The sequence below is a fragment of the Drosophila innubila genome (genome assembly GCF_004354385.1).
Source record: "Drosophila innubila isolate TH190305 chromosome 3R unlocalized genomic scaffold, UK_Dinn_1.0 2_E_3R, whole genome shotgun sequence".
NCBI classification, from domain to species: domain Eukaryota; kingdom Metazoa; phylum Arthropoda; class Insecta; order Diptera; family Drosophilidae; genus Drosophila; species Drosophila innubila.
Genome location: NW_022995380.1, coordinates 28,451,808 through 28,469,844, shown reverse-complemented (window position 1 = coordinate 28,469,844; position 18,037 = coordinate 28,451,808). Strand labels below are relative to the sequence as shown.

The 18,037-nt window shown below is 37.8% G+C and overlaps 1 protein-coding gene across 2 annotated transcripts; it reads right to left on the bottom strand.

Moving 5' to 3' along the window:
• Window positions 1–1,584: 1,584 nt before the first annotated feature.
• On the bottom strand, window positions 1,585–4,285 carry LOC117790257 (calcyphosin-like protein). Of its 2 annotated transcripts, none has more exons than XM_034629619.1 (6): window positions 4,135–4,285; window positions 3,410–3,558; window positions 3,176–3,295; window positions 2,180–2,237; window positions 1,911–2,123; window positions 1,585–1,850 (listed from the first exon to the last, which is right to left on the bottom strand). In XM_034629619.1, the coding sequence occupies exons 1-6, from the start codon at window positions 4,138–4,140 to the stop codon at window positions 1,749–1,751; spliced, it is 648 nt and encodes a 215-aa protein (XP_034485510.1). In that variant the 5' UTR covers window positions 4,141–4,285; the 3' UTR covers window positions 1,585–1,748. The 2 variants fall into 2 exon arrangements, with proteins under 2 accessions (XP_034485510.1, XP_034485509.1); XM_034629618.1 differs by having other exon boundaries at window positions 3,410–3,561; window positions 4,135–4,284.
• Window positions 4,286–18,037: the final 13,752 nt, after the last annotated feature.

The window sequence follows — 18,037 nt, the reverse complement described above, 5'->3', positions numbered from 1 at the left end:
GCCATTTGGCATTTTAATATTTCTCAACTGCTGCTACTAATTTACAAAACATTTCAATAGATTTCCAAACATATATGAGTACCAATAAGTACAGGAAATGTGTGTGTTTCTGTGTTGGACAAGTAAATTGAGGTATTTTTGGGAAATCCACAAATTTTTCAGGCACTTCACTCAACCAAGTGTGAAAACTGCAAGCCAATAAAAGGCATTTTCTAGTTCTAAGAGCATAAAACTACTCGACACATGGAAACAGTGGCAACTGAGACAGATGAGCTTCGAGCCTCATATGGAAGCCAATTAATTGAAATTTCAATTGAAATTGGTTTTGTGTGGCCAACAAGTTGAAGACGACAACTACTTCAAATGAATGGCAATTGCAAATTTTTTATTAAGCAGTTCACGCATTTCACATTTCCAAAACTTTGTAAATTTACAGCTAACATTAAAAAAGCTAGTAGAGAGATCACATCAAGTTGTTGACTAGAAGATACCCTGTGCACAGCTCTAAAGTATCTCTACAAATAGAGCATACTTTACTGAAGTTTACTAAGCATACTAAGGAGTATTCTTAACTTTGGGCTTGGTTGGAATACTTATATATAGTATTAGAATTTTCCTTCTTATATGCTTGTCTCCTGTTTTAGTATAGTCTCTATAAACTGATAGCTTAAAATGACAATCAAATACGTTGAATATGCAAAAACAGTTTGTAGTATACGTTTCTTTCATGACATCATACCCTTTGTTTCTGCAGCTACAGGGCATTCAAAGAGGAAAAGTTTTTGGAATTGTTGCAGGCTGTAAATAAAATTTAATGAAATCATACTACAAAGTTGTAACTTTGTGATTTACAGTGAAGATGATTGCAGCGAGCTTGTTAGCCATGTATTTCTGTCTGTCTGTCTGTCTGTCTGTCTGTCCGTCTGTTTGTCTGACTGTCTGGCTGAGTCTTCAGTTTTGGGCCTTTTCACTGGCTGCGTAATTTCAACATTGGCAATTAAAATTTCGTATGAGTTGCATGCAATCAGTGCACAAGTTGCCACTGCCACGCACAAGAAACTCTCTCTCTCTCACACTCTCTCTCTCTCACACACACACACAGACTTATGTGGCGACAATCTCAGCTGGTGTCTGCATAATTTAAAGCATACATTTAGGCTGCCATCGCCCGAATGCTCCAAACGTCCTTAGCTCCAACTGCGACAACTGTGTGATAAATGCCTAGCACACCAGCACCAACAGTAAGAGCATCACCACCACCATCACCACCACAACTACTACCACACCCACACACTCACACACTCACAGACAGACTGAGCATTCGCATGTTGCTGCTGACAATTCCAAACAATTTTCAGAGTATGCTGAATATTGCCATGTTTGTTGCAATGATTGCCGTCTTGGATTTGCCAGCTCTGGCTTGATTATGGGCCTGGCCCGGACTGCAGTTAAATGCATGTAAACTAACTACAAATGTTTAGACAAAAACTTTCAACTTGTTACTTTGCATATCTAACAAAGCTGCAACAAGAGCAATGCGCATTGAAAAGAGTATCACATCACTTCAAGGATTCCAAGATCAAATTGCTGGTGCAGGAAATAGAAAATTTCTTTTATAGAATGAAACATGCGTTGGTTTTAAATAAAGCATGAGCACGACTTAATAGTAGTTAAAGTTGATAGTTAGACACTTGAGAATCAGAATCAGAATCAGATAAAGCTTCAACCATTATGGGCAATCCAATTCCTTACATGGCATAGGCACGTCGCATCATTAGATCAAAGTACATATCATTGTCAATTGAGGCGCTGATTGAGGCATAATAATTGACAAACTCCTCTCGAGTTATCTGTAGAATACATCAAGTGTTAATGGGTATCTGCCAAACTGACATGCCTGCTTCAATTACCTTGCCATCGAGATTACCACGACCGCCTTCAAAATTGTGCAAGAAATCTGTTAGAATCTCATCCTCTGTCTTCTCGCCGCTCTGGTACTTGGGATGCTCCTTCACCGAGTAAACGTTCTTTAGATCGGCAATTGTAATGACACCATCGTCATCCTTGTCCATTTTATCAAAGGCCTGATCGATGATTGTCAGACGACATTGGGGCATGGGAGGCTAATTAAAAATCTCGAATTAGTCTAGAACAATAAGATATAGTTAGGTTCATTTACGCGCAGTTTGAGCAGGAACTCAGTCATGTTTATAGATCCACTGCCATCCTCATCGAAGCTAAATATATTTAATAAAGATCATAAGATTTAAAAAAAAATTAAGTTAGTATCATGGACCATAACTGTTATACGGAATATCCAAAAAAAATCATTATTAATGGTTATTTAAAGACTTTTATTTTATTTAAAATAGATTATTAGATTTAGAAATAATCAAGTAAGTATCAGGGACCATAACTTTTATAGGGAATATCAAAAAAAAATCATTATTAATGCTTATTTAAAGACTTTTATTTTATAAATTCAAATTAATATTTACTTATATTTTAAAAATATTAAAATTCAAAATAATAATTATATTTGATTTTTATTTTATCAGTCTTTTGTAAGTCTTTCAATCAAGGCTGCAAGTCGGTTCTGAGTCGAACCTCGTAGAACCGGTTCAGTTCGGTTTTTAAGCAGCTGGAACCGGATCACGAGCCAAACCCTTGAAATTATTTACTTTGCGAACCCGAACCTAAGCCGAACCGCTTTCTAAAATAATAGGTTCGGTTCGAAAAACAAATAATTACATACATTTTATGGTTTTCTAATACTACGAAATTTTTCGAGACTTCGGATTAAAATAAGTCATATTTAAATCTTAAGATAAATTTAATTTATCATCAAAACTTGATTTCTTAAAAAAAATTAAAATGTTGTTCGTTCAAAATGTAGAGAAAAATGTATAACAATAACAATATTTTTTGTATAAAAGTGAAGTAAGGTTCAAACCCAAACCTTGGGTTCAGTGGGTATATAAAGCAATTCCCGAACCGAACCGATGCCTTGCTCTATGGTTCGAGCCGCTGAACCGAACCACTAACAAAATTTTGGAGGTTTGCAGCCTTGCTTTCAAGTCATTTTTGAAGAATAAAATAAAAGTGCGTTAAGACTTTTATTTCTGATTTATAAATTTTAAAAGTCTCAGAAGACTAAGTATTACTGGTAACTCACGTGTTGAACATTTGCTTAATTTCCTCTTCAGTCACATCCAGACCAATGTCCCGAATGCCCGAGATAAACTCCTCCTCATTGAGCGCCTTGCTGCCATCATCGTCCATGGCGCGAAAAGCTCTAAATAATTAATTAAACATTGAATAGTTAAATACCGGGCACGTTGTGAGAATCGAGAACATGCTACGAACAAATTGTTACTTAAAGTCTATCAAATTGGGGCAAAGAACTCACCTGCCAAGGCCCAAAATGCCTGTTGCACCGCGGCTGAAGCAGATTAAACGCAACTTGGTAATGGGATCCTTGTCAGCGCCATCTGTGAGTTCTCTAAGTGACTTGGTCACCAAATTGGCTTCCAGTGTGTACAGGTCTCCATTAGAGGGCTGCTAGAAAAGTAGACCAATCAATACTTTAAGTATTCACACGTTATTTAAAATTCTATGGAGCTACTAATTGTGATTTATTACCAAGTTCAGAAGGTCAACTAGTTTATTTAGCTACAATTATAAACAGGGTATTTCCAAATTGGTCGCTTGAATGAATTTACTATTACTGGAGCTTCTCTTGCTTTTAAAAAAAAGTTCGATTTCCAACTTGGCAACGCATAAAATGTGACTAACGTAATACCTAACACAGCCCGTATAATTAAAGTGAAGCAAGATATAAATAATAAACAAAAGCAAGGCACGAAAATAAGTAGAAGAAGAAGAGGTCACGACGCACTCGAGTTTCGCACACATGAATCATCGAACAGCCTCAGCTGATCTTGTGATGTTGTTGGGGATTTAACTCTTGCCGCTTTTAGCGAAATCATTTTCATTTCATTTATGTAAAAGCACTTGAGTGCAATTTGTTTAATTGAAGCCCAAGGTGAAGGTCGCCCAAAATAAAGTAAAGTTTAGCCACACAAATGAAACCACAAAGGCAAAATGGGGAAAAAAAATAATCAAGCAGCTTACGTCCATTGCAACAAGATGCGATGTGTTTTCCTGTAGCTCTTTTCACTTTATCTATGAGTGTACAAAATTTGGTTTTTGCTGCGAGTTTTTCTTCGTTCAACCGAATAGATAGCTCCAAGATACTTGTTACTTTAGCGGCTTTGAAATGCAAACTGAATGCGAGAAAATAAAGCGGCGGCAATGAATAAACAGCTAAGCACTCACAGCAATACCGAAAGAGCACTGAGAGTGGGGAGAGAGAGAAACAGAGAGAGAGAGAGCGAGAGGGAGAGCGAGAGGGAGACAGAGAACGAAATGAAATGAATGGAATTGAAATGTGGGCTGTGAACTGTGGGGTTAAAAACTAGTTACTTACTTACAAACATTTATAGTCATATGGAGCAGACAGTGGGCCGCACAGACACAAAACCCAGTCAGACCGGCCAACTGTCTGACTGATTCACTCATTGCCATCTCCCTCTCACTCTGTTGCGCTGTCTCTTTCTCGCTCTCCCCTTTCTCTCTGACCACCTGTATAGTCTTTGTGCCATGCCGCACTGAAAACATTTCATTTCAATTAAAGTTGCGGGCTTGTACTTGCACGCCCAGTCAGTGAGTCAGTTAGTCAGTCAATCAGTCAGTCAGTCCCTCAGTCAGTTAGTCACTCAGTCGGACAATTTTGTGCCCTGCACTGACAAATGTTTGTTCGAGTCAAACATGTGACGCCGTTGAACACAAATAAATACAGCGATTTCACTCTGCTGATAAATTGATGTAGATTAAAACGAAAACACCTGAAAGTATGCTATGTCATCTGCAACCTTGCACTGCCACAAAAGCTGCAACAGCAATTTTCATACCCTAATATTATTTTTATACCCTGTATTATTAAAAATGGGCAAAGAACGCGTCGATTTCAGAAACCATAAGAGCTAGAGACTTCAAACTTGGTATGTAGGTTCCTGGATACCATAGGCAAAAAAATTTCGTTTTTATTTTTGGATCGGACCACTATATCATATTGCTGCCATAGGAACGATGCGTCGAAAATGAAGTTTTAGTATGAAAATGTATTTGGTTTGTTGAAATATCTTCACCAAACTGATAGAATATGCTTCTAGGCTGGTATTATACATCCTGAGCAAATTTAGTTCAAATCGGTCCACTTTATCATATAGCTGCAATAGAAACGCTCAATCGAGTATTAAGTCTTAATATGAAAAAGTTTTTTGTTTTTTTTAAAATCTTAACAAAACTGATAGAATATGCATTTAAGTTGGTTTTGTGCATCCTGACCGAAGTTCGTTCAAATTAGTCGACTATATCATACAGCTGTCATACGACCGATCGGTCAAAAGTCAACTTTTAGTATGACAAAGTTTTTTGTTTGTTGAGATATCTTAACCTAACTAATAGAACTTGCATCTGTGCTGGTATTATACATCTTGACCAAATTTGGTTCAAATCGGTCCACTATATCATATAGCTGCAATAGAGACGCTCAATCGAAAATTAAGTCTTATTATGAAAAAGTTTTTTGGTTTTTGAGATATTTTAACCAAACTGTTAAAGTATGCATTCAAATTGTTTTTATCCATCCTGGCCGAAGTTCGTTTAAATCGGTCCACTAAATCATATAGCTGCCATAGCACCGATCTGTCAAAAATCAACTTTTAGTATGAAATAGTTTTTTTTTTTTGACCAAACTGTTAGAATAAGCATTTAAGTTGGTTTTGTACATTCTGACTAAATTTGGTTTAATTCGGTTCCAAATATCATATAGATGCCATTGGAAAAATTGGTCGAAGAACAACCTCACTACAGAGTACCTGGGCACAGGGTATTCTACTGTCGAGCGTGCTCGACTGTAACCGCCCACTTGTTTTGTCACAAACTGTATAGAATTTACTAGATAGTCTTTTGAATATTAAATTATTTATGGTATGAGTACTAATAGCAACTGAATTAATGTAGTTCACAATATCTTCTTAAATCGATCTGGCAAACTGCATCAGGAGTCGCATTGGGATAGATACTTGTCGATAGCTCGATATCTGCGTATTAATGGGTCGCCATATATAGTTATTGTTGTTGTATTTGCAATTGCATCACTTGGCACTCCACTTATTAAATTGTTCCGTCTGTTTAAGTCTCAGATGGCTCAGTAATTTTCCAAATTACATGCATTGCAATTTCCCTTGACAGTGTTTGAGCGTAGTTCGTGCAGATCCTTAATTGAATAGCCGATAGGAGTGCGCTGGCATGTCCTTTGGTCATTAAGGTGACAATGCTGCCCCAACGAGCTAAGTGAAATGCCATGTTGTTGCTTTAATTATAGTTAATAAACTGCAAGGACCATGCTTAATACTGGTTTGCTTATAATCAGCATAGCACAAGGTAAATATACACTTTAAGATTGCTTAAATAGTTACGGAATTTTTATGATTTATTAACTATTTAATTCATTAATTGGGTTACCTTGCGTCCGCGACGGCTGCTCGACTTGCGCACGGCCTCAAAGAACATGACGGCCCACAAATTGAAAGCAAACTAAACCCACAAGTCCTGTCAATGGACGGCGGATTTATATTTAGGGCAGTTGGGTAAAGAAACCAGGCAACAGAGCTCGTGGTCAGCGGGCCACAACATAAAAAGCGGTTATTGACCGGCAACAAAATTATTGTCCCAACAAACAAGTCAGTGACAATAATCAATAACTTAATTGACCAATTAAACTAAAGCAAACGAATTAAAAATCAAATGAATTAACTTTTATTCAGTTAGTTGCATTACAGTAACACTAAGAGCAACTTTTGAGACCTTTAAATAGTTGATCAGATATTTGAAAATGCGGATGAATATGTAAGCCTATTGTCCATCAGATTTTGAAAGTGACGTCTGCTTTGGAGTCTGCTGACGTTGTTGTCGCATCAACTGAACCTGAACTCAATCAGTGAATCAATTCACAATTCGCTGATCAAAAGGAAACAATCATACGCATTTGAAGTGTCAGAAATGGCCAAAAAAAGAAGTAGGGAAAGAGAACAGACAAGCGAAGAGAGAGAGAAGCAAAGCAAGAGAAAGGCAGACAGAAACGAAGTAAGTCAGATACAGAAACAGACACAGATATAGAGACGAAGGCCAAAAGACTTACACACACACACACGCACACGCACATACAGGAAGAGTGAAACGAGTCAAGGACCCTTTCGTCCTTTGCTGCGTTGACACATGAAAAAGCTCGAGTGTATGGAGGATATGTGTATGAGTGTGTTGGTTGTCTTGTATGTATTTTCTTTTTAATCAATTTATATGCAAATAAGTGAAATGCTTAACTGAATTTGAGCTGCCCCGCAACCCCCGCAACCCCCTCAGCCTTTTGCCAGTTGCTTGATTAAAAACGTTAAACGCATTGATTAACGAATGTTGTAAACGAAAAGGAATGAGAAAGAAATGCCAACTGAAGAGCGTTTAATTGAACTGCTTTTTATTAAATTCCTTTGCAAAGGGTGTCTGATTGTGAAAACCACAGCAACGGCAACATCACAGTCCACTGACTTTCCATTCTCAACTTTGGCATTGACAACAAGCCAATGTGCTAACGGCAACTTGAGTTAAAATGCCAAATATTTGTCTGACCAACACTTGAGCAGCCGTTTGTCTAACTCGCTTAACTAATATGCCTTTCAAGCCATACAAAACCAAATCAAGTCGAGCATTATCCACTTGACTATTTGCATTTGAAACTATTCCCCTTCCTGCCTCCCTAGTGCACGATATTATCTAGTCACCTTCATCAGAGATCTTCAACGGCGCCAGTTCTGACAGCCTGTGAGGTCCTTTGTCTGAGGCGGCGGCGTCTGTGTGTAAATTGATAGAATCAACTTGATAACTTCATTTCATTAAGTAAACATTAATCACATTAACCTTTGCACTGGCACGAAAATTAACCCTAAAACTCCAAGAACCCCTTACAGACACCCGACATTAAGAAAATCTGCCTCACACACACACACACACACACATACACACTCAACCTTGCCACCACAAAGGCAAGAGACAGCCAAGAAAATGTCAACGAGCTAATACAAATTCTGAATATATCTGTCCGTGTGTGTGTGTGTGCGTGTGAATGTGTGAGGTCAAGATGTGTAAAAGTTATTACTTAATTTAAGTTGCCCCGCAACATGACAGACACCCCAACGAATTTATTATGTTGCAAATTTCATAAAATGTAAAATACATTTTCAAACGAACATCTGCATATTTCAATTTCGTTGAGATTTGCATATCATGAAAAGGGTTTTCGGGTTCGACATTGGACTGTCAACTCTGCTCCTTCAGCTCCACCTCTATCCTCCATCTCTGTCTTCGTGTGCGTCTGCGTTTGAGTCCTATTCAAATTGCGTCTACTGATTCTGATTAACTCTCGACTTTGGTCTTTTGACAGCCACAAAAATTATTAAAACTGACATGAGGTCTGAATGATGGCTACGTGTTGCCAACTGTCCAAGCCAAACAAATACAACAACAACAGCAGCAGCAACAACTAGAAACAGAATCGAAGAAATGCTGCAAATAAATCGAAAAGTTTTTTCATTAGTTCGCTGTTCGACTGATTTGGCAATTAAGTGGGCAAAAGTTGTATGCAAAAAGTTGCTGCCTTCCATAGACTTCGATTGCAATGTGTGTGTGCGTGTGTGTGTGTGTGTGTGTGTGAGACTATGTTTGTATTTCAACAGTTATTACACCTGCTGAGCATTGAGAGAGGTCTTTCTGCCAACTTTTCAAATTAAGCGCAGATTTAACCAGAAACTTGCTGCCTGCTATTTCCAGTCCCTTTTTCATCCCCCTTTACTGTGTGTGTGTGTGTTTGTGTGTGTGTAGATGCCAACTATTTGGTAGTTTACTTAGTAACTAAATCACGTTTCTTATTTAAGCTTAAGAGCTCATTAACGCCAGGTTTCAACATTATCATAAAATGAGCCAAAAAGCCAAACGAACTTCAATTCGAACTCGAGTCACAGCCTCGTTTTTGGCCTTGGCAGCTTTGGCACTTTCAGCTGTTGATACTAACACCTGCACACATACAAACACACTCACACACACACACACAGACGCATGCATATCTCTGCAGTCGTCATCAATCGCCATTGAAATTCAATCCACAAATTCCAGCGACACTCACATGCTGAGTTAGAGTTGGAGTTTGATTTTGATTTTGATGTGAGCCATGCTCTTTGCCAATGGCAATCAGCACACACATCAAACGCACACTTGCACACACACAAACACACACACACACATATAGCTAGTCCATCACACGTTGCCATAAAAATGTAAAAGGGAAATAATATAAAAATAAAAAGTTTTTCGCACTTCACGTGTCAAATCCTTTTTAATGAGTTTTTGGTAGCATCAAAAAGTTTGCCATTTCTTGAACACTTTGCTGTACACACACACACACACTCTTGCCGCATCAACCCACCCCTTTCCCCCCCTTCTACCCACCCTATACTGGTGCATGTCGTGTCTTCAGCCTTGCCGCATTTTCCTTAACATTTTTTTGTCGAGTCTTACTTCAACTTTTTTCATTTGCCACTCGCTCAAGAAGCTGCAGATTGGCCTTGATGCCGTGGCAACCAATGACATGCGCTCTTAACCTTGTTCTGCAAATTAATTTCGCCCTCAATTCACAAATAACCAAGGGATTAATTTACTTAAATGCGCTGCGTCTCAAATAACACAGATAAGCTCGTAATTTGACAGGTATTCACTTAGCGATAACAGTGAGTTTGAGATTTGTGGAATGGCTGAAAACAGTTGAGGAATTAGTAACTTAATTGTTATCTAACTGATGACCAGCTGCTTATGGATTGGAATTGCACCAAGATAAAAAGAAAAAGACATTTTAAATGCACCCTTTTGTCGGGAGTATACACTGATAACAAACATGTTCTAAAATCAAGATTTTGGTCTCAAAACTAAGAATTTTGGTCTAAAAAATGCGTCAAAAACATAAAATTCTTAGATTAAGAAAAAAAACTGAGAAAATTTCAAATAGGGCCAAGCTTAAGAATAAATGTTCTTAAAATTAAAATCAAAAAATAAAAAAAAATTAAAATGATTTTTTAAACTTATAATTTTTTTTTTTTTAAGTTTGACTTTTATACATTTTATTGTGTCTTAGTAATTTTATATTATATATTTATATTAAATTTCAAATAAGGCCAAGTTTAAGAATAAATGTTCTTCAAATTAAAGTCAAAAAATAAAATAAATAAAAAATGATTTTTTAAATTTATAATTTTTTTTTTTTCTAATTTTGACTTTTATACATTTTATTGTGTCTTAGTAATTTTATATTATATATTTATATTTAATTTCAAATTCAAGTTTAAGAATAAATGTTCTTAAAACTAAAATCAAAAAATAAAAAAAAAATAAAAATGATATTTAAATTTATAATTTTTTTTTTAATTTTGACTTTTATACATTTTATTCTGTCTTAGTAATTTTATAAATGTTATTTTAATTTCCTACGAGTGGGATTCGGACCGTGATCTATAGCTCCTCACATTTATTCTTGTATTGAGAACTTTTTAAGATTAATATTCTAAGTATTAGTAATATGTTCGTAAAATGTTCTCATTTTAAGAACAAAATTTTGAAGATGAATGTTCTTGCTTTTAGAAGTTGGTTCTTTTTTTACAGTGTACTTCAATAAATGATGTGCCACAATTAAAGGCACGTTCATTCGTAGCACAAAGTGTTAACCATACTGTTGGCGGTTTACTTTGTAAGTGGTGGACAGGGACTGGGAGTTAGGAGCCAGCCTGTCCACGTTCGTCCTGGCATCAAAATGCGTGCGTGCCTGCAGTGTCCCAACTGGCAATGGGTAGACCGACATCCTGGCAGAAGGATGACTGCGAGCTGCATGTCCTTGCAGCTCGTCACGCAGCAACGTTTGAAGTCAATTTAAAATGAGCAGTCGAGCGTGCAGTCATGAGTTGCTCCTGATGCACATTGTGAGAGTTATCGTTATTGTTGTTATGGATGCGAGTGACTTGCTTCATGATTTAACAGTTGGTCAGTTGGTTAGTTGGCTTTATGGGCATGGCTAATTTAATCGGTTTTGGCCACAAACAGCCGCCGTTGCCATTTCCCATTGCCACAGCTGCCTCCCCATGGGCCAAATCTAATTTCTACTTGTTTAATTGATCTCGTCCACTAATTTGGCTGCAGTTGGTGCTGCTTCAAAACTTTAACTCTCCAGAGTCAACGTCATGTCGAACTTACTGACTGACTGTCTCACTCACTGACGGAAATGCGAATCTAATTACTGGCCACACAATGAAATGACGTTCTTCCCTTCCAATCCCACACATTCTGTCTACTCTCTCTCTCTCTCTCTATGAACTTTACTTTGGTTGTCCTGGATATCTGCTGTCACACCTACTCCACATCCACATCCCTCTCCATGCTCCTCTGTCGCTGCCACAAAACTGTCAAAATTAGCTCAAAAGCTGCCGCCTGCAGAGGTAACAGAGGCAAACTTCCTTATGGCCACTGAACAAGCACTTCTGCCTCGTCCCGCCCACAAACGTTGTGTCCTGGACGTCATCGTCATCGTCATCGTCGTCGTTGTTATCATTGTCGCATCCGGCAACCAGCAACCGCTCTTCAGGCACGCACTAAAGTTGCAACATTTTTCATTGCAACATTCAAATTAATTAAATTTTAAGCTAGTTTCGCTTGAGCATCCCAAATTGTTGCTAAATTTTTATAAAAACATTATATGAAATGCTTGTGAAAATATTAAACACTCTTTCTTTGAACATAATTTGCAAAAATTGAAAAAAATTGCAAGTACACAATTTACAAGATAACGAGCGAAGCGAGCAGGGAACGCCGCCCCCTAGTTAAATAATAAAATTAAATTTTAATAAATTTAAGTTTTACACTAAGTCAAAACAAGCAACTATTTCAGCAGATAGAGTATTTTTTTGAGTGACTAGTTCAATGATAAAAATTGAAATACCATTTAGAAGGATTCAAAATGCGAAAAGTTTGGAAAACAACTATATACAACTATTAAAATTTTGGCACTAAACAATTTTTTTTTAAAATAAATATTTATTTAGCTGATCGAGGCCTAGACACACTTTACTACTGGCCAAATAAAGAGTTGTTAATAGGAATTAAATCTTCAAAGCTGATTTCTGGCATTATCAAAGGACCTGGCTTAAATTACACGTTGGCAGGGTATTTGGATAGTTGCACTCTGGTGACCACACAAAATTTAAACTGCTACCATAGTTTCAGCTTTGGATAGAGTTGAAAGCGTCATGAGCTGGACAACTGTGTGGGGACATCATTAGTCCTTTAATTGCCATAAATAACCACAGTCAGCAGCCAGCAGGCGGGTGTTTGTGAAAGGCTCGCAACAGAAAAGTTGTTAACGCTATTTTCTTTCTTTTTTCTTTTTTTTTTTTCATTGGCAACTTTCGCACACATTTCATTCACACTGTAATTCCCGTGTGTATAATAGTGTGATCTACTTGTGTACATGTGGATTGCACTGTGTGTGTGAGTGTGTGTGAGTGTGGGTGTTGGAATAGCTTACAGTTTTTTTATTGTCAAATGAAATGCTCTGGACAGCACTGAAAGAGGACACATGCACTTTGGTTATTGCCAATGACTCACTCACTCACTCACTCACTCACTTACCAAAAGTCCCCAGCCAATTTCCATTGTCAGCTGTGAGCATTGCCATCTGTGTCTCATTTTCCCTCGACCTCAGATGCATTTCCATTCTGTCTGGCAGCATTCGGAAATCAGTCAGTAAATGGCAAAAAGTCATAGGTCCTAGGCAGCATTTAACTGTGGCATTTGTGGGCTCATTTTTGAGGTCTACTTACGTATGTGAAAGCACACACAAACTGTAGAACTTGGAAACAGTGCAACTGCCAAATACTATACAATTTGTGCACAAAGGGTATTATAAAATTATCCTGATCTGTGCTCTTAAATTGCTCAATGTGTATTTTGTTAATGAAACTTACTTGCTACTGGCAAAATCTTATTTTATCAAAATAATCTTAAGATTTCCGTATAAAGTGCATTACATTGAACTTGTTTTCTGTGTCACAAATGAAATTTAAATGAATCCTATATAACATACTCACTATGACTGAATTGTTTTTAAGAAAATAAAAAGAATAAAGAAAAGAGTCACATGTGTATATTAAAAAAAACTCTCTTACTTCCACAAAGGATGCATTTACATGAAGCTGAATAGTTTTTGCCCTTCGTATTTCTGTTAACTCCTCTCTCTAAACTCCATAGCAGCCATGTGAATTGAGCAAACAAAGCGTTGAGCCGAAGGTCCGCTTTACAGACTCAGCACCTTTGTAACTTGGTACACTCTGTTTCAAAGTGCGTGTGTGTGTGCGTGTGTGGGTGTGCGTGCGTGTGTGTGTGTCTGTGTCTGTCTGTTAACGTTTGCCTATGAGATCATGGGCGTACAAAGGACTGAGCTCGTGTTTGCCTGGCACACTCTAAGCGACTTAATTAACTTTTAGACGATCAGATAAAAAAAAAATCGGAATGGCTATAGTCGAGATCGCGACCATAGAATACCCATTACTTATTTTAATATACACATATAAAAGCACTTTATAAAAAATTCTTTCTAAAAAAAAACTACTGCATACTTTTGGGTGCTTGTATTGCCGTCATTTTTAATAACTTTGGTTGGCTATTACTGCCGTTCTACTTGTCCGATCTTGCTGCGATTTAGTGTGATAATAGATAATAAGAATAGATAACGTAAATTACCACAAAAACTTTAATTATTTTTTAAACTGTGGGTGTGCTGGCTTTTTGCGATTTACTGGTGTGGAAGGAGGCGTGTCAAAAATTTGAAACAAACTCGATCTGCGTGGGGTTTATAGAAAATCTGTGTGCCAAATTTGGTTATTCTATCTCTTATAGTCTCTGAGACCTAGGTGCTCACAGGGACGAACCGAGCGACAGACGACTGATCCAGAATATATATACTTAATAGGGTCGGAGATGCCTCCTTCTCCCCATTACATACATTTGAACGAACACAACATACCCTTTTAATTATTTTTTAACTAACGGGTATAAAAATGAGAACGTGAGAAATAGAGGAAGAGGGGGAAAGGAGGATGGGAATAGCTGTTGCTGCTCGGATTTGATTGGCAACCGTCAATCAAAAGGTAAAACAATGCAAATCAAAGGATTGTCAGCTTTATGTCTCGATACAACAGCAACAAATTGTGCTCGAACTTTTGTAAACAAAAGCAGAAATTATTAACAATAACAATGGGAATAAGCTCAACTCAATTGCAATTACGAATCGAGTGGTGCGCTCGAGAGAGATGAGATGAGAGGGGAGAATTGTAAAACTCTATTTAGCTGATGTGAAAATGCATTGAAGCGTATGAAATTTACGCTCAGGCGCATCCAGTTAGTGACTTTGAAACTGGTTGACTGACAAGCAGAAGTTGGGGGATTTTTGTACATGTAGACACAGACAATGTGGCAAGACAAGCGGCCAAAGCTGCAGCATTCAAGTCAGGACATAAATGCAAATAAATACATATTGTGTGTGTGTGTGTGGGTGTGTGTGGGGATCTGAGCTGAACTCCTGTTTCATTGTCCTGCTTGGGATTTGTTGCTGTCAGAGTAAAGCCCATTTAGAGAGCTTTAACAAAATGCAAAGCTGAAAGGAATAGAAATAGAAATAAAAAAGCAGAATGGTGTGCATGTCCTTTGGAGCAGAGGAGCAGAGGAGCCTGACGATCTGAATCGTTGCTCCAATGAATGCTAATTACACGCGCATTTGCCTTGTTAATTATCAATTCAGTTTGGCTGCCATCGTTGTCATCGTCATAAAATGCCAGCGTCGAGAACATTAAAAATTGTTTGCTTCCTTTTGAATTTCAATTGAAGTCGCTTGGTCCTTGCACGAGTACGAATAAGAGTACATGCTCCTGAACTTGTTGTAGTACATATATACATTTATATATTTTTGTGTTTTTGCATAAATTAAAATGCAAATCACAAACAGTTTCATTAATAAACATTGCCAACGAATAAAATGCGCGGCTTATGCTGCCCCCATAAAAGAAGCGCGCCTGCAGGTCGTTCAACATGGGGCAAGTGGCAAGTGGCAAGTGGTAAGGGGCATGGCTTGGCTTTGTCTACAATGTAATTTCCTTAAAGGCAATTCCTATGCCTCAACTGAACAGATATGCAGATGTCATGGACCAGTTAACACAGTCTACCCAAATCCCAAATATACAAAATTTGCATTAATTACAAATTGAAATTATCCTTTGTATACAGTATAGAGAGACAAAACGTTGCAATTATTTTTAATTTACAGATACTAAAACCACACACTCGTATTTGTAAAGAAAACAACAAAATAGCTTTAACTGCTTCGAATATTTAGTTGTTTCTCAATTTATCATCATTGCAAACCTTGTTAAAGAATCTTCCTCTGCAGCTGAGGCAATATAAAAGTCCAAAACGCATTACAAGCTAACTGACATGTGAAATTGCAATTTAATTCAATGCGCTTACGCACACACACACACACACACACACAGACACACATACACATTCGCACTCATCGCATATCCACAATTTGATGATCGGCTTCGGGTATCGTTTATGGCTTGTGGTGCGTATCGTACTTATATGACTATTAAATTTCTACCGATTGGGCGCATTGATACACAGTTAAGCTTTGGCATCAATAGAGGTATCCCTATCGGGGTAGCCTGGTCCCCTGGTAACCCGGGGTGTTTTGAGTGTGCCACACTAATATGCAACAATCTTTTCCCCCAATCTGGCTGTCTTTTAGTCTGCCTGTTTGTCCGTCTGTCTGTCTGTCCGTCTGTCCGTCTGTCTGTCTGTCCGTCTGTCTGTCTGTCTGCCTATCAGCCTTTGCAGAGCGGATGCATTGAAATGAAAAATTTAATTTTCATAATACTCGAAAACAGTGCAATCCGTTGCTAGCCCAACTGATTTTCCTGGTTCTCCATGCTCCCCTCTCACTTGCTCGCATACTTTTGTAATGGAAATTGAAAATATTTTCTCTGGCCTCACCATATTTTCTCTGCCCGGGCCAATGTACGTCCGTCGTTCATCTGTCGTCCGTCTGCCGTCTGACTATGTATGATTTCAACTGTTTGAACAGCAATGCATTCACATGCACATTCATATTCACACTCACAGTTTCTCTGGGCATTATTTGGATCGAAAAATGAATAAATGCCACAGTGTGAGCTTGTGTCGCAGACAGACGCGTAGTCAGCTTTCCACGAAGAGGGATCCAAATTAGTTGAGTTTTTTTTTCGAAAACTCATTTAAGATGAGAATTTCCTGATTAATAATTTTTAAAATATTCAAACTAAATTTCAGGATTTCTGAAATGTCAGAGACTCGACCCTATGCCCCACATGCCTTTGTCCTTGGACCCAGTCTATTCACATCCACATATGAATACGAATGTGAATTTTGCGGTTGGGCGCTATTAATTGAGTATAAATATTTGTCAGTCGCCATCAAGTCATAAGTTTCTGCACACAATTCTTGTTTACGATTATTGTTGAAATTATTAGCCAACGAACAAAATGTATAAATTAAAAAGGTGAAACGTTTGGATGCTTTGCAGCTAAATTTATTAAGTACTTGAAATATTTTAAATTGCATTTTGTTAACTATAGAAGATATATCTTATATGTAAAAGACTAAGAGAAAACCTCTAAAAAAATCTTTGCAATCCATTTCCAGTCACTGACAGTTTTTTTTTTACTTTGGCGAATTTATTCATATCGCTGGAAGTGAGAAATCGTGTAAAAAATAAATATATTTACATCGTACTGCCCATAAATATCATAAATAAAACGATATGTTATTATACTTGTATTGTCGAATGTCTTGTTTTCCTTTTGCCATGCTGTGGTCCTGTAAATAATTACCACGACGTGCTTTGAGCCGCGTCTTAGCGCAACGAATTAAAGGCCCAAACGTTGCGTCAAATACGTGACTATAATGCCAAATAAATATGACATACACATGTATCCATCATTTAGATGTGGCTACGTATGTGCACTCAATATACGGCACTCAATAATTTGCTTTTTAAATTGCCTGTTGGCCATAAAGCTGCATAGCATATTGGTAGCAGCAGGGAGAAGATCTTGGTCATGCGATTAGTTCAATTTAACTGCCTAAAAAGAAGGCAACCGAGCGATGCCATGTCATTCATTTGTCCACGCCCGACTACTTGCAGCACATGTATAAATTTCTGGCCAGGACATTCACACAGAACAATGTGGCTACAGTTCTAGCCATTTTCCTGGTCCTGGTCCTGGTCCTGACACTGCTTCTGGCTCTGGCTCTGCCCTGACTAGCTGTGCACTATCTTTGACTACATAAATCACAGACTAATAAAGCCGCAAGACTGTAGCTGCTCTGCACAGGCAACGCCAGAAAAACTCAGCGCAACGTGTAAAAAAAAAAATAAAGAAAAAAAGCCAAAGGGAAAAAGAAAATGGCGACATGCGACATATGAAGTTTATTAAAATGGCCCAGGGGGGGGAAGGGGCGTAAGAGTGGTAGGGGTAGGGGTTTAGTCATACGCATAGTTCAACATCATGTGGCGACTGTTGCCATAAATATTGTGACTCTCGTTGAGGTGAGGGAGGTTGCCACCAACCAAGGACAACAGGACAAGGACAGCAAACGGTACCCAAAAAAAAAAATATATTCGCTGAGCCTTTTCATATTCTACTTATGTTTAATTTTGATTAGAATGCCAAATATTTGGCAAAAGTTTTATGATAATTTTACTTGTTTGCATTGCTGTTGTTGTTGCTTA

What these genes read in the sequence shown, in the direction of transcription:
- LOC117790257 (XM_034629618.1), bottom strand. An exon ending in GGCATTTTGGGCCTTGGCAG is followed by an intron (nt 3,296 to 3,409) that starts GTGAGTTCTTTG and finishes TTAATTATTTAG; the next exon opens with AGCTTTTCGCGCCATGGACG. An exon ending in GTGGTAATCTCGATGGCAAG is followed by an intron (nt 1,851 to 1,910) that starts GTAATTGAAGCA and finishes TGTATTCTACAG; the next exon opens with ATAACTCGAGAGGAGTTTGT.